Here is a 27820-nt window from a genome sequence, read left to right as displayed (position 1 = left end):
GTCTGGTAAGTACATTGGATAGATTGCAAGAAAATGACATGCAAGTTACATGGAAACACGACTGCCAGTGATGGGGATCTTATTAGTAGCATGCTGTAGATAGCAACTATGTATTTTACTCTGGAATGCATTGTTTCCTTGCATACTTCTTGCTTGTAGAATGAAAAGTGACTTCACTTACAAGATTTACTAAAATACACACTGCACTGATTGAACAATATCATAAACTTGACAATGGTGTGAATGTGTGGTTTAATGCTAGCATAGATTGTGTTGGTGTGCCATTGAAAAGTAAAAGAACTAATGTACAAGCCAGACCCAACTGCAGGACCAACCCTTAATCTTGAAAACAGTATTTCTGAGGTTGGTGCCTCTTTACCAGGAGGAGATGAGAAGCAGGAGAAGCCTGAATTTACAGATCAGGAGTTGGATTTGTTAGTGGATTGTGTTTCTAAGCAAGGACCACATTTATGTGGTGCATTGTCTGCGAAAACCACCAAAGCAGAGAAGAGTAAATTATGGGCAGACATCCAAGCCAAGGTCAACGCCAAAGGTGGCAATAACAGGTCCGTTGCAGACTTGAAAAAAAGATGGAATGATCTGAAAAAGCAAACAAAGAATAAATTGTTACAACCCAAAAAGGAAAGTAATGAGGAGAATGCAGGAGTGAACGGAGGAGTGACCGAGCCTACAAATGGTCTGTCAGCTCTGGAGAAACGTGTGGAGGCCATGCTGAAGCTTGAGGAACTGGAAGGAACTCCTGACATTGAAGATGATCTACAAGATGATATAGCTGGAGGTAAAACCGTAACATTACATTTTTGCCATCAAAACATCAATTGCTAATTGTATTGATTATTGTGTTAAAATATCCAACTAGTCTTCTGAAACTTGCTTTATATGGCAGTCACTCCAATATTACTATGTAAAATCTTAGAAGTCATTTTAGATTGTTTCCTAGTACATTATTGGAAATAGTTTTTTACTTTATGTGGAGTAAATGATATAGTTGTCAGTCTCATAACAGACATGTCCTTCCCTAACATATCCCAAGATGAGTCGTACACGATAAACTGCTTGGGGGAGACTTTTTTAAATAAAGCAAAAAATTTATTTTTTTTACGAAGTTGGTCCTCCTGAGCAACTTACCTTGAAATATGTTCAACCAAGTTAAGGAAGGACACATCTTTATATTCATTCCAATAATTATAGACTGGAATTCTTGTATGGGTACAGCAGAATTTACATATTTGTAATTCTCTTGCCCTATATATTACCAATGTACAGTATATAAAGTTAAAATTGATACAATTAAAGAGCATTTGTCAGCAAAATGAGTTGCATGTTTCAGGCTAGTTGTTTAGAATTAAATAGTAAATGGGATTATTGTATTGAAGGGTTTTTCTATACAAAACTTGTTATGTGAACCCCTAAGTTAATATGTTTCATTATGTATAACTCCGGTTAAGGGGATATTGTCACTCCTTAGGGAGAGACCACCATATAGGTGTGTGGAGACTTATTAAGCCATTTGCGATCAACTGTGAGGGATCATGAGAAGAATATGCAAATCTGTATCCCATGATGTTTATATAGGGAGACAGTGCTTCGGTCATGCAGCCCACTGGCGGGCGCTCCCTTTTACATCATGCCCGACCTTCCCAGAGGCCTTTGACTTGGTAAAATCCCACATCATTGCAGCAGTCTCTCAGCCGAGGACAGCTGTTTCGATCTGTTTGGATCTCCTCAGCCCAGCGTAGAGAAGACTGACTTGGCAGAGGTGAGAGGCTTCTAGACCAGGTTAAGGGGATATTGTCACCCCTTAGGAAGAGACCACCATATAGGTGTGTGGAGACTTATTAAACCATTTGCACTCCACTGTGAGGGATCATGGGAAGAATATGCAAATCTGTCTCCCATGATGTTTATATAGGGAGACAGTGCCTCAGTCATGCAGCCCACTAGGGGGTGCTCCCTTTAACATCATGCTCAACCATCATGTAACTCCATGAAGCAACTGAAAATTCAGCTTTTCACCGGGGTTATGGAGCTATTCTTGTCCACAAAGTTTCACTTCCCTGAAAGACTACATTTTGAAAATCCGTTGTTGTCTTTTGCTAGTCTGCAGCTGATGTCTGGCTATGACAAGGTGGTAGCACACAGTAAGGCCTCATTCACATCTGAGTTGGTAATCCATTCAGGGAAGTCCGCGTGGGGAACCCTTGAACGGAATACCAAACGTAGATGGCAAGCGGTGTGCACTGAAAGCTCACGGATCTCCATAGACTATAATGGGGTCTGTGTGCTTGCCGCCAGATCTCCGAAGGAAACATGCGGACAGGAAAGGACTTCACAATCTACTTTTCTGTCCGCATGACTCATGCAGAGATCTTGTGGCAAGCACATGGACCCCATTATACTCTATGGGTTCCATGTGCTTTTACTGTACACCGCTTGCAAATGCGTTCAGTAATCCATTCGGGGGGGTCCCCATTCGGACTCCTCGAACGGATTACCAACACAGATGTGAACCAAGGGCAACTCAGTAGCTCTGACACCAACCACTTGGGAGTCAGCATAGGAAATATTTTAACTGTCCATTGCGGTAGTTGACCTTAAAATGAATAAGATCCAGTCTATAGACTAAATAAAAATTGTGAAATCCCATAAAATGAAGAAAAAATTCAGCAAAACAACAGAATTTAATAGGAAACAAAATGGTGACACATGCTCTTTAAATATTTTTTTAGGTATCACAGAGAGAAAAGGTATTGGGGGAATTTATTATGTGACTTTTGCTAGCACATAGTTTTTATTTTTATGCTTTCATGCCACTCTTGACACTTTTTGTTTTTAGTGGCTGGGGTCTAGCAGGGGAAGGGCCTCTGTGGCCCAACAGATTTACTATAATTTATGTTGGGAACTGGGGCATGGGCAGGCAGACATTAACTGGCCTGTTCCTATTAATACATTTGTCACATTTTACTCCAGCATGGTTTGAAGTAAGACCAGTGACACACGAGTCATAGTAAATTCCCCCCATTGTTTAATGTGCATCATGCTGCTTAAAGTCAGATTTTTATAGCCTGGAGAATATGCATATCAATAAAGTCTGAGGTTGCACCATCTTTACCAGGAACTGCCGAAAAGCCGCAATTTACTGATGAGGAGCTGAACTCTTTAGTGGATAACATTTCCAAACTAGGGTCCCAACTGTTTGGAACCCAAACAAGCCCAGCAGATAAGGATAAAATCTGGGCGGAAATCCAAAAGCAGCTGAATGCTGTGGGGGGCAAAAACAGGTCAATTGAGGACATTAAAAAAGCTTGGAATAACCTTAAAAAGAGGACAAAGAAAAAAATGGATCACAACAAGACTCAGAAAATTCTAGAAAGCAAAGGACAAAAAGCCAACTTGATTGACCTGACGCCCATAGAGAAGAAGGTAGAAGTTATATTACAAAACAAACAGATCTTTTCTGAGGACTTTCAAGAGGAGCCCGATGAAGGTAACACTCATATTCCGAAAAACTTCTTGTTCTGTTGCATACATGTGCTTCACCTCATTCTTTTATTCTATATGTACATGTAACTGGTCATGCAAGTGCATATCTCTAATGCAGAATGGAGAATTCAGATTGTGTTTTCCATTCATGTATAAGAGATATGCTTTACATTATCTGCTGTGCACTTCTAGTATTCACTGTTTTCATGCAATCCTTTAGTTCTATTACTAAATGTCATGCCAATCCACCCAGTCTCTCCCTTTGGCTAAAGGTAAACTACCTGGTATTGCACAGAAAAGTGTATATTGGTGGAATATAGTAATGCAGAGTGTTTTATATACAAGGGATTGATACCGGGCAGTTTGACTTTAGACAAGGGGCTCAAAGCCTTTGAATACATGACCTCAAAAACTTTATATCCATTTAAAGCATATGTTAACCTTTGAAGAAAAGTTCACCACTTACATATAGAGCTGATCTATATAAAGAGTTGAGTAATGACTGGTTATCTTGTACTGATCTTAGACTACAACTTATATTATAGCTAAGAGTCACATTCACAATCTGCAGACTCCGGAGCTGAAGTCCTGTGGCATTTTTTGCAGGCTAGTGCCGATTATATGCATTTTGGAGAGTATACTTACTGTATATAACAGTACCAGGCACTGTACAATAATCTAATATAGAAAGTGGGCAACACGGTGGCTCAGTGGTTAGCACTGTAGCCTTGCAGTACTGCAAGGAGTTTGTATGTTCTCCCCGTGTTTGTGTGGATTTCCTCCCCTACTCCAAAGACATACTGATAGGGAAAATAATGTACATTGTGAGCTCTATATGGGACTCACAATCTACATTAAAAAAATAAATAAATAATAATAATAATCTAATATAGAAAAACTAACTATGCAGTTCAGCTATGGATGTGTCTGACAACAAACTTATCAACTGTTTCTAATGACAACCAATAAAAGTGTGAATGGAGCTCTGGGATATAATACAGGCTGTAATTTAAGGTCAGTGTAAGTACAAATAATACAATGTATTTGCAAAGTTACTCAATATTTTATCTAGATTATATCTATATATATATATATGTTGCATAATTGTGCTTATAGATGAACTGCCATCACTCCTGACGTGTGTCCTAGGAAATACTTGTATTCTCAATAAAAATAACACTACTGGAGTATATTCTGTGTAGTGCTAGTCCTGTGATATACCGATCCCCTTGTGAAATGACTATGCCTCTACACAGACTGATACTGTGAGAGTATGTATTGGCACATCCCACCTAATAACACACAGTTGTCAATGTATTCATATATTACTATAACACAAATAATAAAAGCTGCTCCAGAATTGTTATTTCATGGAGAATGCAAGTATTTACTAAAAACAGATATGTCAGGAGAGGTGACAGGTCTTCTATGTAAAGGTATATGCTTTAAGTCACTGACTCACCAGATACAGACTTAAAGAGGTTGTCCAGGCTAAACAATATCTTCTAATTAGACCGATGGGGGGTGAAAAAAAAAAAACATACTCAGCTGTCCTTGATGCTCCAGTCAGATCCGGTCAGCTGCCTTCTTGCTTATGAATTTCTTGCCTACTATGACATCCCTTTTCCCTTCCTGTCACATGACTGCTGAGGCCAAACAGCGGCCTCAGGAAGGGAATCCGGGGACATCACAAGTAGTGACATCCCCTGTTCCCTCTTGAATCCGCTGATTGGCCTCAGCTGTCACCTGCGGCTGGTACTTCTGTCAGAAGACAACTATAGAGTTGCAGGACAGGACCGCACGGGAAGACGTGGGGCCCTGGAGAGAGGTAAAATTTTAGGCTGGACAACCCCTTTAATGTTAATAGTCTTTCTCTTCCTGTGCAATCTATAGCACTAATACATAATAAACATTCTAAACACGAATGTTAATACCCAGTGATGCAACACCTTTCATGGCAACAAAATCTTACTCTACCAAAATTGTCAAAAATAAATTATTATTATTATTCACTGGTTATTCCCATTCCTGCTATATTGCCTTTTCTATCTGTATGGTTATATCAACTGTCTGTATTTCCTAAAAGATATTGTGTGCAATGTGTTAACATCATCATTCTGCTTCTACACTACAATAATGATTAATGATACATAGTCTTTCCTGAATGCAGGTATTCTGAGATTCTGATTTAGTGAAATATTGAGTCAAATATATGTAATTTGTAGCTATTAGGCTGTATTCACACTGAGTAACGCTGGCGTTTTTTGTGCTTATTTTTGCACATAGCGCCGCGTTAACGCTGGGCAACGCCACCGCAAAATAGCACGGCGTTAACGCTGCGTACACATGGCGTTAACACAGCGCTACGTGGCATTAACGCGCCGCTATGTGCAAAAATAAGCACAAAAAACGCCAGCGTTACTCAGTGTGAATACAGCCTTAGTCTACCAGATAGTATTGACCATGGAAAACATGGGAACAGATTTTATTTAGCATCATAATGAAGAAAGACCATCAAGCATTTTTAGTCTCTGTTCACAACCACATTGTTTATCTTCATTGTCCTCCTACCTCATAAGAGGAGTACAATGAAAATTATGGCAGCAATGAAAATGTCACATAAACATCAATGTTGCCTGAAAAACTGCTTGAACAACAATGCTGGTGGCTTTCATTATAGTGTCTATCATTGACAGGCTGTGCTACTTTGGCCTGGGTTTTTGATGGAATATATGTCAAAGCCACCAAGGAGGATGTAAACAAAACTATAGACAGAATAGGTTCAATGTATTAAGTCTTGGGTAGAGTATGCTAGTCTTAAGAATCAGTCACATCGGAGTGAGATGTGTCAAAAATATGAGAAGACTTGTGCCTCTAGGGACTAGGGGAGAATTCAGTTACGCACCAGTTTTCTGACACAAATAAAGTTTGTCAAGCATGAGGTCTTGTGCCTCTTCTGGCAAAGTCCTGAGCAAATGGGGGAAGTTGCCTTTTTTTGGCACAAATTCCCCCATTGACTGTCCAACCAAATTTACCAGTAAGCTGCCTCTCAACGCGTTTTGCACCCAACCTTTGTCAATAATTGCTAAATAAGGATAAATGGACCCAATCACAAAGAATTTGTCTTGCGACTCCTCAGAAGACTCAGCTACCCCCCCACAGAAACACAAAACACATAAATCAATAAAATTATCAGTACATCTTTATTAAATTAGATTACAACACTGAAAGTAGAATAAATATATAATAAAAGGCATGAGACAAACAATACCCCAAACATAGGCAATATTACCCATAATGTACGTATAAATAAACATGAAAATGCCAATCTTAGGTTAGAGAGTTTATAGTATATATACAATATATTACATACAACAAATTAAACAAATACCTCAGTTTATCACTACCAAATCTGGTCATATTGGGCAATATTCACCATATAGAGCCAAATTAATGCTTATAGAATGTGATATATAAAACAGAAGATGTCGCTAAGTAGCCAGTATAAGCATTTCTTCAAGACAGCTAAATTCTACTATAAAGCTGCTCCACCATTTCATATAACAGCCTGTGCAATACCATTCATTTCCGTCATCGCTTTAAGCTGTCATATGCTTTTGCTTGCTCCCGTGTCTCCTATCTGCAATATATTTAAGTAATTTATTCCTAAGTGTTGGATGATACAACATGAAGATGATTCTCAAGCTACAAGATACCAGAAAACATTACAGAAGATATAACTCTAGAAGACCAGAACTTGATGCATTGTGCTATCACTTACAATTGTATCATCGTGGTGCCAATTGTCCTGTCCTGTGACTCCTCTCGTCACTCCAGTTCATTTACAGCCATAATTCGGTAGCTATTCTGATGGCCTTGAAGCTAATGAGAAAAGTATGGAATCATGGAACCTCGGAAGAAGACCATTAGAAGGGAAATATCTGACAGATGACATCTCTTTAGTGTTCTTTTCAGACTTATTTGGCAAAGACAAAGGAACAGAAGACCATAGTGGTCTAGTTATATTTAGATGATCAGATCAAGCCGATAATGTCCATCATACAGAAATATATACATATACTTTCATCTGTACGTAGTATATTCTATCTACGGACTGTTGTCTTGAGATGTGATGTCTTATTAAAGGCACTGCCGGTGACTCTCTGACCAACTGCTGCTTGCTGCAATTCTATAATTCTGCAATAAACCAATAATTGTACTATGTCATACATTAGAGGTGGTGTACACAGAGCTGTAACTTCTGGACCACAGTCCAAAGTCTGAAACAGACTCCCCTAACCTACCATGCACCCTTCATAATCCTGGTCTCTTTGTAAGTGGAAGAGGGGACCACTGCGGACACTCAGCTACCTGAACCTCAGTATCACATCTACCTCTTCTATACTACAACATGGTTTGAAAATGACATTATTTCATTTAAAAAAATAACAATAGCATTAACATACTTTAATATAATGGGGAAAATTTATCAAGACTGGACTATAGTACTTCAGTCTTAATAAAATGACCTCTTCGTAATTCTGTCATAAGTACTGACACTAGGATGGAAGTGGACACTAGGTAGGAACTGGTGGCAAATTCTCTTGTAACTCAAACCAGGAAATTGGCATGAACTTTAATAAATAGCTGGACCGAGGCGTTCCTGTCTCAGCCCACCCTGATCTCTGCCTCACAAAACCCACATTTGCAAAATTTGGTGAGAGACGTGCGGATCGGGGCTTAAGTTGAATGATGAATTCCACCCAGTCTGATGAAGACCCCACTACATATCACTAATGCATTGTACAGCCACCAGAATAAACGATACAACTTCAATTCTCTAATATCATATATTCTACATATGCCATCTTTGGGGATCCATGAACATCACCAATAATTATTACTTGCTTGTTTACTTTTTTCAGTTTATACACAGTGATCGGATTCACATTGGTGATAATGGTCCACAATTTTGGTTGGAGAACATTTGTTCTTTTCTAGATAGATGGATAATTCTTTCAAGTGTCTGACAATAAGGTTGTTGACTGTTTCTCATAGAAACTAGTAATATTTTTTAAATACAACTCTAGACTATAATGCAGAATGTAGCTTAGGATCAGTACATGAATAAGTAATGCAGTATATTTACAAAGTTACCCAACTTGTGTATTAATATATGCACTGTAAGGGTGTGTTCACATGGAGTAACGTGCCGTGTGATGTGGCACGTATATGCCGTGTGAGATTTTGAGCGCTGTATACACTCCCATTGATTTCGTTAAATCATGGCCGCAAAATCACGGCCGCAAAATAACGCGGCGTATACAATCCCAGCTCCCATTGAAATCAATGGGAGCGTATACGGCACTCAAAATCTCACATGGCGTATACGTGCCACATCACGCGGCACGTTACTCAGTGTGAACGCACCCTAAAATAAGAATTTTGAACTCCCCAAACAGCTAGGCCTGGTTCACATCTGCATTCGGTATTCTGTTCAGGGAGTCCACTTAGGGACCCCCCGAATGAAATACTGAACGTATTAAAAAGTGGTGAGCATAAAAGCACATGGACCCAAAGCTATAATGGGGGCTATGTATTTTCCACTCTGAGTCCGCACAAAACATGCATAGAGAAAAGTGCTGCTTGAAGTACTTTTGCCTCAACATGATTCGTGCGGACACCACGTTGAAAACACACGGACCCCATTATAGTCTATGGGGTTCATGTGCTTTCACTGCTTTTAAATACATACGCTATTCCATTTGGGGGGGGGGTCCCAAGTGGACTCCCTGAATGGAATACCGAACACAGATGTGAAGCAGGCCAGTTACCTCTAACCATGAGAGTCCAGGTATCATTTCCCCTTTGTATTTTATTTGTTATTTGATCTGAATGTTTGCTATGAGTATTTTCTAGTTTTGATACCTATGGTCATTTGTGTTTTATTTTAATTTTTACAGGTCATGAACAAGGCTGTATCACCGGTCCGTGCAGGAATTGCACATTTAGTGACAAGGATGGGATTTAATCTGGTCCTCAGAGATGAGAAAAGTTTTGGCTTTGAGAATGGCTTCCTACCAGGGCTGGACCCAATCCTATCTTTTTCACTAAAAGAACTACTCGTACACCATAATAAAAGAAAGCACAAGCTTTTCTCATTTCCATGAATCATGTATCAACAGCTGCAAATATATCTTGTTTATGCACTGTTTATAATATGATTATGAGTACAAAAAAACTGAAAAGACAGAAATTATTCATGAAATTGAGATTTGTAGTCAGAGATTATGTTTGGGATTTGCCTGGATTTATGACCTTACCGTTGTTATACAACTTTTCAATAGCTGAAGAGTGGATCGTTGCCAATCCAGAACTCACTGACAAAACAAGATTTACCATTACGGGGCTCCCTACTGGATCGAAGATCTTTGTTAGAGTGAAAGCTGTAAATGCTGCCGGCCAAAGTGAACATAGATTACACCCAAACCCAATCCTAGTAAAGGAAGTTATAGGTAATGACCAGATTTAATGCTGTAATTTTATAGATAATGACTGATTTAATGGAATTTGTTGGTAGATGTCATTTTACATTTGGTAATTAAACAAGACCTTATTGCACAGACAAGTTTTCTAGACTCTAATCAGTATTTGTTAAATATGGACTCTCTGAACAGCATTTTTCTCTCCACTCTTGTAGAGGAATGTCTTTTTATATGTATAACTTTCTGTACTCATCCTTTATATCTAGTGCCTCCAAAGATTCGCCTTCCACGGCACCTAAAGCAAACCTACATCCGAAAAGTAGGAGAAGCTGTAAACCTTGTAATACCCTTCCAGGTAAATTTCTGCTTGATAGGCTAGCCATTCAGGAGTTGTGTCGACAATCCACTTTTCCTGTTAATACTTTTGGGGGAAAAAATTGTTATATCTAAAAAGAAACTAAATAGAAAAAAAGATTAAAAAGAGAGGGCAACATAAAGCGTCTGTATATTATACTATTGTTATTACGTGTCTTTCTCACCAGAAGTAAATGCTCTATAATAATGACCAATATGCTAAACCGTCAATTAAAAGTAACTGCTGGTAGCAATAAAGTTCAATGCTATACTTCACCTAGATCTGGTCTAAACATATAAGCAAGGCCAATACATTCACAATATGCCCTTTGTTTGCATTCCCTTCTGTTTGAAGTGTTATAAATAAATGTATTCATATCTCCATGGGCCCTCAAAAGCAAAGGGTAAGTATTGTATGTTGTAAAAGAGTACATCCAGTTATAAACAACTTTTCATAAATGAATAGTGTATTTGGCTATAAAAAAAACTTTGTAGTACATCTTTCTAAGGATATCTATTTCCTTCACCTCTTTTTAAGCTGTCTCCTGCTCCTTATCTTCAGTCTGGTTTATTATTTACTTTATATTTGTCCCTGTATTCAGCCTCATATAAAGAGCTCTAAGGTGAAGGGAGGGGTGGTGTAGGATTCTCTTCTTGGGCTGGTTAATTGATTTATTGACTAATTTCATGCATTAGAAGGCTCTTATCTACAACCTAGCAGTGTTAAAGAGAGTTCAGAATAGGAGAGTGAAGAAGCAGCAATTATTTGATGATTTTTTTTATCTCCCCCTTTATTAGAATAATATAGAGAAAGTAACTCTAACTGAAAAGTCGAGAAGAAAATATAAGATACTGTATATTATATTAGTAAGAGCAGGCATCCGTGCGGGTTCTTCTACCCCGAGAAACTGGACATTCAGTTTTGAAACCCATTCAAGTGAATGGGTTTGAAAAGTAAGCACCCGTGAGCATTTTGTGCCTGTCTGCGGCGAAACCGTTTTTTTTTTTTTTTTTTAACCGGACACAAAGTCCTGCATGTCAGAAGACGGAATCCCAGCTGGATTGGCTAGAGCACACATGGATGCAGATGTAAACCTGCCCTAATCAGATCTATTTATTTATGAAACATTATTTATAACTGTAGTTACATTTTAAAGATGGCTGTGTACCTCACTCTAATGCTAGATCACTGACTGCCCCGTAGAAGACTGGGGGTAATATGTGGTATTTATAAATTCATTACTAGGGCAAACCCAGACCTAAGGTTTCATGGAAAAAAAATGGATCACATGTGGACAAGACACAAATAAGTATTCGAAACAGTGAGTGTGATACCATCCTCTTCATTCGGAAAGCCGAGAGAAGTCATTCTGGAAAATATGACTTGAAAGTGAAAGTTGAAAATCTCCAAGATAAGGCGGCAATTTACATTCAAATTGTGGGTAAGTTTTATTCTAATTCTTACAGTTAGGTTATATATTACATCATGTTTATTTACAACATTTTTTCCAATTCTTTGTATGGCCATGGCTCTTACAACATAATTATAGATTTAAGACCTCGTGCACATTGTCCTTGAAGCTACAAAGCCAGTTATGGTGCATGTGAACAGCTCAGTATTGCAGAGCTATTGTAGGCAGTGCTGCAAACACCTCCGTAATATGGCATCCTATGGAGCATTGCATGATCTTGTATCTTGAGGGTTCTGCATGAAAAAAACTTATTATGTCTCTATATTGAAAATCAGCAGCAAACAGAGGTACAGTAGAGCCCAATAGACTTAAAGTGGTGCTGTATTATGGCTCCATACAACTCTGTAGGTAGCCACAATATGGTAGTGCGAATACTTTATTACCTCCCACATGGCTATGCTAAAAGTGACAAATAACAAAGAAAAAATATTTGACTTGCATTTAAGTCAATATATATTTTTTTAATTCTTGATGGATTTAAAGTGATGCCAAAACTGTTGGGTTACCATTCATAATCAATAAAACTTTGATGATTTATCCAGACCGACCTGGGCCTCCAGAATCTGTAGTCATTGAAGATGTCTGGGGAGAGAATGTTGCATTGGAATGGAAGCCACCAACGGACAATGGCAATGCTGCTATCACTGGATACACCGTTCAGAAGGCTGATAAGAAAACAATGGTTGGTTATTTTGAGATATATTTACTGTAATACTAGTATTACATAGTTCTAAATCATACTGAAAATAACACTTCAACATCACTTATCTCAGCTGACGACTTTGCCTCTTACTTCAAAACTAAAATCGACACCATCAGAGACAGTCTCACCCTACTCCCCCAGGAACCCCTCTATCCAACTGCTCACTGCTCATGATCCTTGATCTGTTTCTCCACCATCACTGATGAAAAACTCTCCTCCCTAATCTCCAAATCCCACCTCACCTTCTGCACACTTGACCCAATATAGTCACATCTCATCCCCAAACTCACTGAAGTCATTACTCCGGCCCTAACCCATCTCTTCAACCTATCTCTAGCCAATGGATCCTTCCCTCTGCCTTCAAACACGCCACAGTCACACCTATACTTAAGAAACCATCCCTCGACCCGTCCTCTCCAGCCAACTATCGTCCCATCTCACTGCTCCCGTACGCCTCAAAACTACTTGAACAACACATCCACTCAGAACCCTCCTCCTATCTCTCGTCCAACCTGCTCTTTGACAGGCTACAGTCAGGCTTCAGACCCCGTCACTGCACTGAAACTGCCCTAACAAAAGTCACTAATGACCTTCTAACCGCCAAAGCCAAGCGCCATTACTCTGTCCTCCTCCTCCTCGACGTCTCCTCTGCCTTTGACACAGTTGACCACTCCCTCCTGTTAGAAATTCTCTCATCCCTTGTTATCTCAGACCTGGCCCTTTCCTGGATCTCCTCATACCTCACCGACCGCACATTCAGCTTCTCCCACTCGCACACCACCTCCTCACCTCGCCCTCTCTCTGTAGGTGTCCCCCAAGGCTCCGTCTTAGGACCCCTCCTGTTCTCCATCTACACACTTGTCCTGGGCCAACTCATAGAATCTCATGGTTTTCAATACCATTGCTATGCCGATGAAACCCAAATATACATCTCTGGACCAGATATTACCTCCCTGCTGACCGGAGTTCCAGATTGTTTAGCAGCTGTAGCCTCCTTCCTCTCCTCCCACTTTCTCAAACTCAACATGGAGAAATGGAGTTCATCATCTTCACCCCACCCTGTATGGCCCCTCCACCTGACCCATCTATCAAAGTTAATGGAACCACAGTTACCCATGTCCCACAGGCCCGATGCCTTGAGGTAACCCTGGACTCTGACCTATCCTTCAAATCACACGTTCAAACCCTCAACACTTCCTGCCGCCTCCAACTCAAGAACATCCATCAAATCCGCTCCTTCCTCACCCCTGAAACCACTAAGATGCTCGTCCAGGCCCTCATAATCTCCCACTTAGACTACTGCAACACCCTTCTCCATGGACTCCCAGCAAACACCCTCGCGCCCCTCCAGTCCACCTTAAACTGCGCTGCTCGTTTAATTCACCTCACCCCCCGATCTTCATCGGCTGCTCCCCTCTGCCCGTCCCTTCACTGGCTACCCATAGCCCAGAGAATTGAGTTCAAGCTACTAACATTAACATACAAAGCCATCCACAACCTGTCCCCTCCATATATCTCCAACCTAATCTCCCGCTACCTGCCTACACGTAACCTCAGATGACCTCTTACTCCGCTCTGCCCTCATCCGCTCCTCACACAACCGTCTCCAAGATTTCTCCCATGCATCCCCCATACTCTGGAACTCCTTACCAAGACACATAAGACTGACCCCCACAATCACAGGTTTCAAGAAGGCCCTGAAGACTCACCTATTCTGGTTTGGGGTATAACAGTCCGTGGAGTCTCATCTTCCTCTGGTTTGGTGACAGCTGGACACTTATTGGGCAGCGATCTCCACAGTGGCCTCTTCTTCGCCCACTAGGATGTAGAGTTTCCTCTTATCATCTGCAGATATGAAGTCTGGGATGTGGGCAGAGAGTCTTTGGTAGGAGACGGCCCTCACAGCTGAGTATTTGGTGCAGTGTAGCAGGAAAGGGTCTCGTGTTCTAGGGCCCCCTGGTCACAGTGCTGGCACAGTCTGTTCTCCCGTGGCTTGTACGTTTGCTTGTGTCGCCCTGTCTCCATCTCTAGGTTGTGGGCACTCAGTCTGTACCGGCTCAGGATCTGTCTGTGTTTGGGGTGGCATATTCTCTCCAGGTAGGTGGCCATGGTGTAGCCCCTTTGCAGTGATTGATACACAGTGAGTTTCTTGGAGTTATTTATGGCACTTCTCCATTCCTCGATGTACCGCTCTCTGTCTCTCTCAATGACTCCTTTTATTTGAGCCTTGTTCAGGGCATGTTGGGGGTTTTGGCTTGACAAATGGCTGATGCTTGGTTGGGGGGTATTAGTTTTTCTCGGGGCTCTGTGGCTCAGCCAGGCTTGGTGGTGGTAAGAGCCAGGACTGGGCTGGAATCCCACTTTGACTGGTCTGGGTAGGTCGCTGGGCCCCAAACCTCGCTGCCATAGAGAAGGATCGGAGCGATGACTGCGTCAAATATCTTCACCCAGACCCTCACCGGTGGTTTGAGGTGGTACAGTTGTCTTCTGATGGCGTAAAAGGTTCTGCAGGCTTTTGCTTTCAGGGTTTCTATTGCTGCTTTGAAGCTTCCTGATTGGCTGAGCTCCAGCCCCAGGTAGGTGTAGCTGTTGGTTTTCTCCAGTGTGGAGCTGTTCAGTGTGAATTGTGGGGTGGAGGCTTTATTGTGGCCCTTCTTCTGAAATACTATGACTTTGGTCTTTTTGTGGTTGATGGGTAGAGCCCATGTGGTGCTGAATTTTCCAGCACTGACAGGCTTTCTTGGTGGTCTTTCTCGGTGGGAGACAGGAGTAGGAGGTCGTCAGCGTATAGCAGGAACTTCACCTCTCAATTGTTCAGGGTGAGGCCTGGGGTTGGTGAGGCCTCCAGGGCTGTAGTGAGTTCATTGATATAGATGTTGAAGAGTGTTGGGCTCAGGCTACAGCCTTGTCTGACCCCTCGGGCCTGTTGGAAGTATGCTGTCCTTTTCCCATTCACCTTCACACTGCACTGGTTTCCGGTGTAGGAGCTCTTGATGATGTCATACGTTCTTCCTCCTATTCCACTCTGTAGGAGTCAGGAGCAGGCACTCTATTCCTGTATAAATATGCATGCCTTCAGAAATTGTGTTACACCATGCCTGATGAAGAGACCTAGTAGTCTCGAAAGCTTGCAATCTGCCATAATTTTTGTTAGCCATTAAAAAAAAGTATCAACCACTGAGGACTCTCAATCTTTACATTTTATATATTGGAGCTATCTGAATTTTCTGTGTATAGACATATTACTCAAACTTTACATAACTATGATCCTGTCTTCCTTAATGACTGGTATTTATTCTTCACCATGTTATTGTCTATTTTCAGGAATGGTTTACAGTTCTGGAGCACTACCACAGAACGAGTGCAACCATTTCTGAGCTTGTCATAGGAAACGAATATTACTTCCGAGTATTCTCCGAAAATATGTGTGGCCTCAGTGAGACTGCGACAAGGACACCAAACAGTGCCCTTATTGATAAAGAAGGTCAGAGATTTGGTTATTTTCATTGTATTTTTCCTCTACAACTGAAGCAGAATTCATTGTTTGTAATAGATATTAACTTTTTATGTTGTTAAATATTTACCGTATTTTGCGGACTATAAGGCGCACTGGACTACAAGGCGCATTACCCATGAGCGCCTTATAGTCCTGTCTAGGTTCATATATAAGGCGCACCGGACTATAAGGCGCACTTTCGATTTCTGAGGAAATCGTAGGATTTTATGTGCGCCTTATAGTCTGGAAAATACGGTATATGCAATGAGTTCCCTTAAAAAAAAGAAAAAAGGTGACCATGAGTTTAGATCAGCAACATGTGTTTAATCAGATATCATGAAGCCTATATTAGTCTTAAACATTATTTCTTCAAGTGTGGATTTATTTAAAAAGGAATGTTGACATTCATTAACATATTCTACTTTCTCTACAAGGTAAACCTTATAAGCGCCCCGAGTACACAGATTTTGACTTTACAGAAGCACCACAGTTCACTCACCCCTTAGTCAATACAGTAGCCATTGCTGGATACAATGCTACGTTGAACTGTAGTGTACGTGGAAACCCAAAGGTAAGTTACAAATGAACTATCGTAGATGATTTTAGTTGTTGTTTTATACAGTATATTTACATATGCATAAGTGGACTATTTATTATATAAATGGAGTGGTGGTGTGCATGCATGACCACCACTCCATTCAAGGATCCCCATTCTCATGATTACTGGGGAACCAACATCTAGTGGTCAGTCACACTTTCCTTACCCTATCGATGGGGATATATCTTATAGCCACTGACTATGCTTCAAGGAATGCAAAATGCATGAAAATAGATACAAACTGCTTTTAAGAACAATCCTTCCAGATTGATACTAAAAACTTCTATTATGACCCAATCCACACCACAGAGTTCTTCCTTTATGTAACTAGAGAAAGAAGATCCTTTATAGGTATGCCATGCATTACTGACGCATTACAGCGAATCCAGAACAACAGGTTTCTCGTCAGATTTATGATGCAGCACTTGTTTTTTCTTACTGGAAATAGTAAATATTTCTGACACATATATTATCATCATACCGTACAATCTATGCCAAAAATGTTTTGTGTTTTTTTTGTTAATAACATACATTTCTTTAGAGAGAAATTCTGGCCCCAAGTCAAAATTTATAAAAGAGCAGAGACGGGGTTGATATAATGTAAGAAAGCATATTCACCCGTCCTAAGCCCCACCATCTCTGGCACAGTGCACAGTCATTGGGGCCAGTTTTTTGTTTAGGTGCTGAAGCAATGATGCTTCGCCGCCGCCACCCCCCTCCTGGGTAGCCACTGCAGAGGTTCCAGTTCCTATGCAGTGTTGACATGCCTGACCAAGTCAATGAGAGGCTTTTTTTCAGCGCTGAATCTGACACGGATTCCACACCAAATTCAGCTCCATGTTCCTCCGAGTGAATGCACCCTAAGAAAGCATTGCAGCTTATGTCAAGATATGCAAATGAAACATCTAACCTTTCAAGTCATCTCTTCTATTTCTTACAGCCTAAAATTACCTGGATGAAGAATAAAGTTGTTATAACGAATGATCCCAGATATAGGATGTTTAGTAACCAAAGTGTATGTACACTGGAGATACGTAAACCAAGCCCATATGATGGTGGGACATACACCTGCAGGGCAGTCAATGATCTTGGTGAGGCTGAGGTTGACTGCAAACTTGAAGTGAAAGGTAAGATGTCTTATAAGTACATGTATCCACATTATTCAACATCACCTACAGTATCTACAGTCACATTCAAGTTATTTAGCACCAGCATATTCTGTTGTGCTGTATTCTATATCTCACACAGTTATCTACATATTGTAGGCATATATACATACAAAATTGTTGTATTTTAGATTCTGTAGGATATTTATAAAGTCATTTTTACATGTTATTCCTTGATCATGCTTTTAAATGAAGAATATTCTTAATTCAACTGGCAAATGGCTAAAAAGGAAAAGACACATCATGTGAAATATTTCCCACATGTAGTCTAGCTTTTGAGTCACCCTCATCCTGAAAAAGTGTAATAAATCACTGAACTTTTCACTTGCATGGTAACAAGGTTAATAAGGTTTGCCCTTATTAGACAATAAAACACACTTAGGCTAAGGCCCCACGTTGCGGAAACGCAGCTTTTTTTGTTGCAGATTTTGCTGTGTTTTTGGAGCCAAAGCCAAGACTGAATTGAGCAGAAGGTAGAAGTATAAGAACTTTTTATATATTTACCATTCCTTTTGTAGTCATTCTTGGCTTTGGTTCCAAAAACGCAGCAAAATCTGCATCAAGAAAAAGCTGTGTTTTCGCAACGTGTGACCTTAGCCTTAAAGAGAAATGTTAACCAGGAACAAGGCCTTGTGGCTTATGAAGACCTACATGGGTTGAACTACCAGTTATATGTTCAACCCACTAGAAAAGTTTTCCCCTGGACTTTATCAGAACATCGTTCTATAGTATGCCATAACAAGCCATTAGTCCTGTCCCATTCAGACCTGTTGGTCACATCTACATAGGTTTGCCATAATAAAGTAGACAACGCTTTCTCATAGAATAGCATAACAGTAAACTGTGAACTCCCAATTGTCCCTACAGATTTAATATATACTACATGTGATGTATGTAGTGGGTGAGTTTTACTTTTTTCCTGTAGATGTATCAAATTTTATAACACACACATTTTTTTCTACTAATTAAAAAAAAAAAATCATAAAAATACAAAAAGCAAAGTAGATTTTACTCCTTATATGATATAAACTGAACAAGGTCCTATAAGAATCTTTTAAGGATATACAGTTAAGTGACGTGTAGAAAATTATGGCAGTCTTTATTTACCAGGTAAGACTAGGAATGTATTCTTAATGTGTGTATGGATGTAGTAGCTGGACTTGTTATTTAAGGTTGATTTACAGTTCATCTGACTAGTAGGAATCATGGCCTAATCGTCATAATCCAATCATCTTAATCCTATTGCCAAGGAATTTTCTAGTAAATATTGAACTCTTACCTACAAAATCCTGCTTGCTTGGAGTTCCATTGTGCAAAGAACATTGAGCAGCCCTTTATGTAGAAGATACTACAATATAACTTTGATAAGTCGAGGGACCTGCTACTGCTTAAAATATATATGGTTCTGTATACACTTCAGATCCTTTATAGCATGTATTACACATATGACAAATTTATTATAGTACTGGCAGATCCCATACACCTATTTACTATATGTCGTAAGGTTTCTATGTTTCTAATAGACATAATAACACAACAATCTGTGCTAGTCTACAGACAACACTCAATAAATAATGAAAAATTATGAGAGTATTGGATAAAACTTAAAAATAAGAAACAACAATCCCTGTTTTAGAAGATCAACCACCTCATGAAGACATGTAGTAGATCAACAAACATCTGTGTCGGTAATCCGTTCAGGGGAGTCTGCATGGAGACCCCCCTGAACGGACTACCAAACGCATTGGCAAGCGGTGTGCAGTGAAAGCACATGGACCCCATAGACTATAATGGGGTCCGTGTGCTTTCCGCACGGTCTCCGCACGGAACATGCGGACAGAAAAGTAGCTCACAATCTACTTTCTTGTCCACATGACTCGTGCGGAGACCATGCGGAAAGAACACGGACCCCATTACAGTCTATGGGGTATGTGTGCTTAGACTTCACACCATTTTCCAGTGCATTCAGTAGTCCGTTTGGGTGGGGTCCCCATGCAGACTCCCCCGAATGAATTACCGACGCAGATGTGAACGAGCCCTAAGTCCCTGCCCAAGGCATTAGTAAAAGCTCCCTTGTAAGAGGAAAATGGAGTGCTCCAGATTCCATGCAGGAAATTAAAACCAAGAAAAAGAAGTGTCAGTCAAAAACTACTGAGACAATGCCATGTATATCATTTGAAATGTTCTAATTCTACAGGGTCAATAGGCGGAGAACCATTCGGCTTGTGGAAACAAAAACAGGTTTACCACACAAATATTCCATTCAGTGATACCTCACAATGAAATAATCTCTGCTCACGTTAAGCCATACCTTGCATGTAAAAGTGGTATTTGTAATCTGAGGCCAGATTGCAAATCCTGTTTCATGGTAAAACACGCCCATATATTATTTTACCATGAACAATACAAATAACACTTGGTATGATTCTTAATGGCAAATATAAGTGCAAAATGTATTGCTTAGAATGAATTCATGTCAAAAATGCCATATTCAAAATTATACAGAATGGAGCTCATGTATCAAGACTGGTTCAGAGGCGGCACTGCCCATAGCAGCCAAACAGTCTAAACTGAACCCTCAATCTGAATTCTGCTTGACTACTATGGACAGCGCCGCTTTTGTTACATGAGCCCATAATGTCACATTTTAACTACTGATCAGTATATATTATAATAAACATTAACAGAGCTTTGGAAAGTAGGGTCCACTGACAAACATCGCATTTAGCCATTTTTAATAACTTTGACCAACTACTGCGGTAGATTCAGTGGCAGCAAATCTTTGGTTGTCAAACTCGGTTTGGCAACTAAAAGCAATCTTTGTAAATGAACCCTAATTTCAAAAAAGTTGGAATATATCTATATATTTTAAATATACATATATATTATTTGCATAATATATGTATATATTTATATATGTATATATTAGGTGTGATGTGTGTATGTTATATATACTATATTCAACTCACATTTTTTTTGATCAATCTGTGTGCATTAATATGACAATTTATTAATTCATTTCTGAACTATTGTTAGGTTCCATTTTTCATATGCCTTGACCACACTTACTAAGCTCTCATGACATCACAGACTGATCCATTCAGTAATCACTATGTTTTTTTCTCAGCTTCTAAATGTTCATTACTTCTCTTTCTCTCTCCCTTAGTTGCACAATAAGGATTATTGAATGTGTATTGTCACCTAAGGTAAGCTTTCATATGGTCATGTCATATGAAGCTTATGTCTTTCCATGCAGAACATCGCTGCCTGTGCCCTTCATATCTAACAGTAGTTTATGTCACAAGCTAACACACTGTTATTGTTGTTGCTTCATTGTTAAAAAAGATATGATCCATAGTTTTACTAATACTATTACTTTACCCTGGTTTTCTCACCCACAAGGTTATATAGTCTGTAAACCACGTAGACTTATTTGACAACTTGGCTTTCCATATTTTCCCTCCACAATGTCTGGGTATGACAGTAAAATATGGTAATGTTTTATAAGGTGTTTGTAATCTAACAGAAATAAAACAATCATTATTATTCCAAAATATGTTTTATTCTAATGCAAAATCCCAGACTTCTCCTGTCCTAGTATTGCTGCTCCACAGCATGGCCATACTACAGGTTTGATTGCTACGGACAAGACCAAGAAGACTATTGACACGTCATCTGCTTTAATAATTCATTTTTTTATCCGTTAACTAAAATTCTCCATCTTCGATTGTACATCTTCATTTACATATGTAGATGATGAGATTTCAGCTACTATACCAGGGATATGAACATGAGCAAAATGTCATATCTACAGTAGCAGATTAATCTACAGATCATGTGCACGACAGCTGATACATCTACATGTAAAATGTAATGTATGTAATAGCTGTTTCATCCACATGATATTATAGTAGATTAATCTCCATGTGATGTTATATGCAATGGAACAACAATTCACCTACATGTAATACATTGACTCATCTACAGATACAATATTTCATTTTATGGACTCGGCAGATACACTCACTTTGAGGGTTAAGTACATTTATTGTACATGTATGAATTACTAGGAATCCAATGAAAACACTGAAGTTACACAGTAAATGCAAGAAGCCAAACTACATGTGCCGGACTACAATATTCCTAATATAATTGAACACCCCATACATATTAGATAGTCAGCTTTTCTTTCCAAAATCGTCAGGTCTGGCTGATATATATAGCATATTGTCTGTGGGCATAGATAAAGTACAGTAGCCATGTACAATAGCTTAGCTGTTTATGCTCCAGACTCCTAATGCTGTAATGGAAGGTATAGAAAGCAACTGTCCGGTGGTTACCAGTGTCAGGCATATTAGCTTGCATGGGGATAATTTCTTTATTATTCTCTCCCTCTCAAATCAAACAAGCTTTATTGGCATGTCCGAGTGGATATTTGGCATTGCTAAAGCTAGTAGAGTGGGGGGGAGGGAGAGTTGGGGGTAGAGTAGAGTTTCCTCTTCTCGTCTGCGGATATGAAGTCTGGGATGTGGGCAGAGAGTCTTTGGTAGTAGATGGCCCTCAAAGCTGAGTATTTGGTCAGTTCTCTCAAGACTTAAGGCTAAACCCCACGTTGCAGAAACGGAGCAGAAAAAAATGCTGTGTTTTTACAATACCTGCAGAGTGAATGAAATTCTGGTTAATCTCATCCATGGAAAAGCCAGACATTCAAAAAACACAGGATGTTACTCTAAACTGCAGAATTACAATATTCCCCTGTATTTTGAATATGGGAAGAAAAAAAGCACTGTAAAAACACAGCACTGTAAAATGAAAAACACAGGATGTATTCGTTGTGCTTTTTTCCCACAGTGTTTTTTTAGCTGCAATTCACTATGTGGGACCTTAAGTCACAGTAAATGAACTCACCCATCCCACCATTCATGAATATAAGTGTGTATTTGGCCATAAGGTATGTGTCACTCAGGCTACAATCTTTATATAAGCTTTAGCCAATAAAGTAACAAGCTTAGATTTTGTTTCTCAATCACTTTTGCACCAAGCCATTTTCTCTGGTCAGAACCTGACACATTTTAGGATTTTTGCACCTTTGAGACTATTTTTTTATTGATGCATAGGACATTATTTTTATTGTATTTTTAGATTGTTTTCTTTTTAAATATATCCAAGAGATAAATGTCACCCACCCTGGATGTCTATAGTTAATGGGCAGCATCAGATTAAAATTCTGCCATCAGTCGGCGTAACTTCCAACATCTTCTGATGTTGCTCCAAAGATGAGATTCTCAGCAAGATTTCAGTTATTGCAGTTCTATGTTATTTCTAGAGATATCACCAGTTGAAAACACAGAAGGGATTGGGAACAGCTGCAGCTGCATATAAACATGTCAATTCCAACAGTGTTTTAAAAGTGATTCCAAAGGTGAGATGTTAAAGGGGCTCTATCACTAGGAAAAGTCATTTTTAACTAATGACATCCTTGCATAGCCTTTAGAAAGTCTATTCCACACCTACCTTTAGTATGTAGATTGCCTCAGTGGTTTCTGAATAAGTCCATTTTTATTCATATGCTAATTAGACTGGTGCACGATACATTGTGCACACCTCTCCCTGTTGTTTCCTATGGGAGACTGATGATGATGATGATGATGACGCAGCTTCCTGTTTGCACACACACTTAGGAGATAATAGGAGAGAGGAGGCTGCTGGGAACTTCCTGTACTGGCTGGAAGCTCATTAGCATGTTAATAAAAATGGACTTATTCAGAAACCACTGAGGCAATTTACATACTAAAGGTAGGTGTGAAGTAGCATTTCTAAAGGCTATGCAAGGATGTGATTAGCTAAAAATTACTTTTCCCAGTGATAGAGCCCCTTTAAAGGGGTTTTCCTGGCAAAAATCATTTTTCAAAAAGGTTGGTTAGTGCTGTTAATAGGTTAATAATTTCAACCAAATCCCTTTAGCAGTGCTTAGAGTGATTTCTGGGTTTCTCTGGGAGCTCCTGGCATCTTCTGCATTTGTTTACATGGATAGCTTCCTGTTTTTCCTACAACTACCATGATGCCTTGTGCTTCATTCAGTGCTGACTCCCTCACTCCCTCCACCCCTCCCTTTCTCAATCACACCCCATACCTGTTTCCTTAGCTAGCCCACCCAATAAGCTCTTTCTAATTAACTCAAGCTCTCTACCTCCACCTTATCATACTTACCTGTCTTTGGGATAAGACCTTCTGGGTACGGGACTTGTTTTGGTCGCCCATGCCTGCACAATAGTTCCCGTTAGCCAACTCTCTGGCTCTATTGTGAGGTGTGGGCGACCGGCAGACATCAAGAAGATGAGGTTCCAGCCGGTCAGAAGAGGCGTTCCGTGCCCAGAATACAGGTAAGTATGATGGGGTGGGGAGGGGAGTGGGTTAGTATTTGTGATCTTCCGGAAATGGTGAATTGGAAAAAAACGGTCACATTACCACCCTGGCGATCTAGGTAAATATAGCTTTTTGGTACAGTTAGTAGTTTAGAAGGTAAGCGGGGACAGGGATATTGGTAATTTAGATTAGGAAGATCGCTTTATCTCGGACAACCCATTTAAGGTAGAACTGTGATCTTGGTGTCATGCCTTTCAAGCAACCCTCATGACAAAACAGCCAATCAGTGAGAATGTTAAAGATAGGAAAAAATGCGCAGATAATACAGTATGGAAGTTCTGGGGATTAGCACAGAATTAGGTTTGATAGAGTCTTTCTCATCACAATACTGTTAGAAGAGCTTACAATGCATTGCACAGACTGTTTGTGTAGTCAGGGATGTGTGCAGTAACTGCTGCATCAAACAATCACAAAATCTGGGCATCCAATTCCAATCCAGTATGCAACATGAGCACCATTAGAGCAGGTACCGTTATCAGTGAGTTACATACAAAATAGAATACTCCCAGGGACAGTGAAACTTTACTTTAGCTACACTAACACTAGTACAATTGGTATTTATCTGTCTTGTAATTGAATTTTTGCTGCATTTGTGTGGTTGTTCAAATGCAGAAGCAGGAAGTTTAGTAGGATGTTCTTCTGTTTTTTTGATTTTTTGCTGTATATGACATGTTTGTTCATTAAAAGTTGGCATGTTTTTTAATTGATTTTTATCATATACAAAAACTCCCAGGGATAATGAATCTAAACTCTAGCTACACTAAACAATAGTCCAATTGGTAGTCATCTGTCTTATAATTGATTTTCTGCTGCATTTTTCTGGTTGTCCAAACGCAGAAAGATTAGGAATTTCGGTTCTCTGTCGGTATATGTACGCCGCATAAATAAAATGCAATGCATTTCCACCACTTATTTCTATTTGCTGCGTTTCACTACATGGGGCCTTAGCCTAGGTATTTTAGAAAAGATGCAATGTTTTGGACCTATTACTGATCCTCTGGCTGGCAGGATATGTGCAAAGCAGTTCAGATTGACAACAAACAAGACATTTAAAGGGAATTTGCACTTCTGATTCATATCAAACTGGCTCAGACAGAATACAATCTTTTGATCCTAACCAGTGAATCCAAACACAAATCGAATCTTGAAAGGTTCACTCTTCTCTACAAGCTATCATGTTGCCATTGGAGATGCATACACTATATGGAGATGCATAACTAGTCAGGTTTGTTATGCAAAAAATAAGTAAAAATATTTTCAAGAGCTATAACATTATCTATACTGGTTGTCGCTGAATTCTGGGGGAATATATATAACAAGAAATAGATAACAAGGATTTTTGACAACTGTAGATCTTACACAAAAATCATAGAACTCCTTGTATTTATGCTTGGATTGTACCACACTATAGCTCACATAAAGGTGCGAGGGAAACGCACAAATGTATTAATATGAAAAAACTTTACTGGGTTTGATGACAAAAGAAAGACCTTTACATCTTCCCCCTGTCCTGGAAAGCAGCACAATAAATAGTAATACAGGTAACGATTTATACAGCAGAACTGTATAATATTTTGGAATACATGTTGCTACCAGTAGACAATGATAATAGGTTAATACATACATAGGTGAATGCATACATGAAAGTTACCTTTGTGCACCAAGAAAGGTCTTTAGTTCAGGCTTGGACATTTGTTCTTATAAGGCTAGGATCACACTAGCACTGGGCTTTTCACATATCACATACTGATGACCTATTCTGTGTATAAGCCATCAGTAAGGAAATTAAAATTGGAGCCGGACAACCCCTTTAAGTCCCAGCATGCCCATGCTGATTGCCAGTCTAAAATCCAAATATTGTCCAAGAAGGTCACAACACTACAAAGACTTGCACTGGGTTAAAAAGGCTTTTCTTTATTGGATGGAAGCAGGTATATCGAGCAATATTACAGTATTCTATACAGCACTCCCAATAGCATGAGAACATAATGTCATTATTAGAATGCTAAACTTTGTATACTCTGGTTTACAGGTGGAGTGACATTTTTCCGCCTTTTCATGCAAGGCGTGCCTCTGTCTGTCATCGACTCTTATATGCGAGAACTGGATGCAAGTAAGCAGAGGAGGGCATGAGCGAGTCCAGACAGTCTGCTGCTTTCCCCTGCAATGATCTGGACATCAGTGTGAACGTTTGACCCTGAAGCCGCATCTTTAGAAGTGTAGCCAATTTCTGTCTGCTGTCTTTCTTTGTTAGATACAAATACGGTTATTGCATGGGTTGGTCTAGGGAGGGATGGATGACTTTAAAGTTTGGTTTGGGGCTTTTATACTTCAAGGTTCAGTATGGATTATTGGTATCCTTACTTGAAGCAGTACTTGACTTGTTGGCAATGAACTGAACTGCTTACAGAATACTGATAGATTACAAGGTTAGTCCACTGCTTTCTTTCTGTGAAAAGGCAAAATAACTGCAATATGTAATTCAATATTAGGTACGCTGGTGACTGCTTGTTAAAGTGATAGTGCTGGTGAAAAGCTGGAAAACATATTGAGTAATTCAATCAATGTATAATAAAGAAAGAACATTTTTCCATGTTTGATCTATGTCTTATTTTTAATGCAGAAATGATTTCAAGAACAGCATTATTGTCAATTCTAGTGCTATTATATGACCAATATGAACGGCTTTCTACAGGATATTTCATTCAAGTTCCAAAGTTGTTATTAAATTTACCAAAATGTATGGAATGAAAAACGAATACTGAAATATCATACTTGAAAAAGTGAAAAATATGGAATTCATCCAGGCGTGGTTGTAGCAGAACCAGAATTACCTAAAATAAAAAATAACTTATGCTTACCTCTCCCTGTGCCTCAGTTTCCACTGCCAGCAACTCCATTCACTTGTATACAAGTCCTGTGTTGTTTGTGCGAAGGGATTGCTTCAGCCAATCACAGGCCTCAACAGTTACCTCTTCACAATCGGCACGTGACTGCTGTAATTGGCTGCAACGGACTCCACACACAAACTACAAGGGACATCTGGCTAATAACTAACAGATATCCCTTTTGAGGCTGAGGCCCTAAAAAGCAGTGTGAGGAATAATCGTGGCGGGAAGGCATCACATTTTTTTTGGTTTTTTTGTGCTGTACTTTTCACAGAAAGTCCGCAGAGTTTTCATTTGGGGACCTCCTGCTCCTATTACACCTAGATATTAAAATGCTAGAGGTATAAGTAGGTATAATTGACATGCTGCGATTTACAAAATGTGAGCATTTTCCATATAAGTGTAATAGGAGCAGAAAATCTGCAGAGGAAAATTATGTGGACTTTCTGTGAAAAGCGCAGCAGGAAAAAACATTATGGCTGGGGCCCCACTTTGCAGAAATGCAGCTTTTTCCACATGGATTCCGACACTAATTCAGCACCAAAAAACTCTGTGTGAATGGACCCTTAGGGGGCATTCACACGGAGTAAAGTGGCGCTGATTCTGCCACGATAACTCGTGGCAGAATCAGAGCTGATAATAAAATTCCCATTGACCTCAATGGGTTCCGTTTAATGTGCATAACACATTGAAATCAATAGGAGGCTTTCTATCCCATTGATTTCAAT

The 27820-nt window shown here is 39.6% G+C and overlaps 1 protein-coding gene across 14 annotated transcripts in view; it reads left to right on the top strand.

Annotated features, from left to right (window-relative positions):
• Positions 1 to 26780, top strand: part of MYBPC1 (myosin binding protein C1) — an 82113-nt gene extending 55333 nt beyond the window's left edge. For 8 of the 14 annotated variants that reach the window (XM_075274609.1, XM_075274608.1, XM_075274605.1 and 5 more), the window contains 10 exons: positions 383 to 799; positions 3137 to 3508; positions 9852 to 10019; positions 10256 to 10344; positions 11590 to 11785; positions 12358 to 12497; positions 15843 to 16002; positions 16449 to 16585; positions 17553 to 17739; positions 26237 to 26780. In XM_075274609.1, coding sequence (XP_075130710.1) covers positions 383 to 799; positions 3137 to 3508; positions 9852 to 10019; positions 10256 to 10344; positions 11590 to 11785; positions 12358 to 12497; positions 15843 to 16002; positions 16449 to 16585; positions 17553 to 17739; positions 26237 to 26337 — 1967 coding nt within the window. In that variant the 3' untranslated portion in view covers positions 26338 to 26780. Of the gene's footprint in view, positions 1 to 382; positions 800 to 3136; positions 3509 to 9851; positions 10020 to 10255; positions 10345 to 11589; positions 11786 to 12357; positions 12498 to 15842; positions 16003 to 16448; positions 16586 to 17552; positions 17740 to 19975; positions 20020 to 20944; positions 20985 to 26236 lie in introns of all 14 variants that reach the window. The other 6 variants (XM_075274612.1, XM_075274611.1, XM_075274601.1 and 3 more) reach the window with 5 other exon arrangements.
• The last annotated feature ends 1040 nt before the right edge of the window (positions 26781 to 27820 follow it).

The sequence above is a fragment of the Leptodactylus fuscus genome, chromosome 5, assembly GCF_031893055.1.
Source record: "Leptodactylus fuscus isolate aLepFus1 chromosome 5, aLepFus1.hap2, whole genome shotgun sequence".
NCBI classification, from domain to species: domain Eukaryota; kingdom Metazoa; phylum Chordata; class Amphibia; order Anura; family Leptodactylidae; genus Leptodactylus; species Leptodactylus fuscus.
This window is presented reverse-complemented; position numbering and strand designations above follow the sequence as displayed.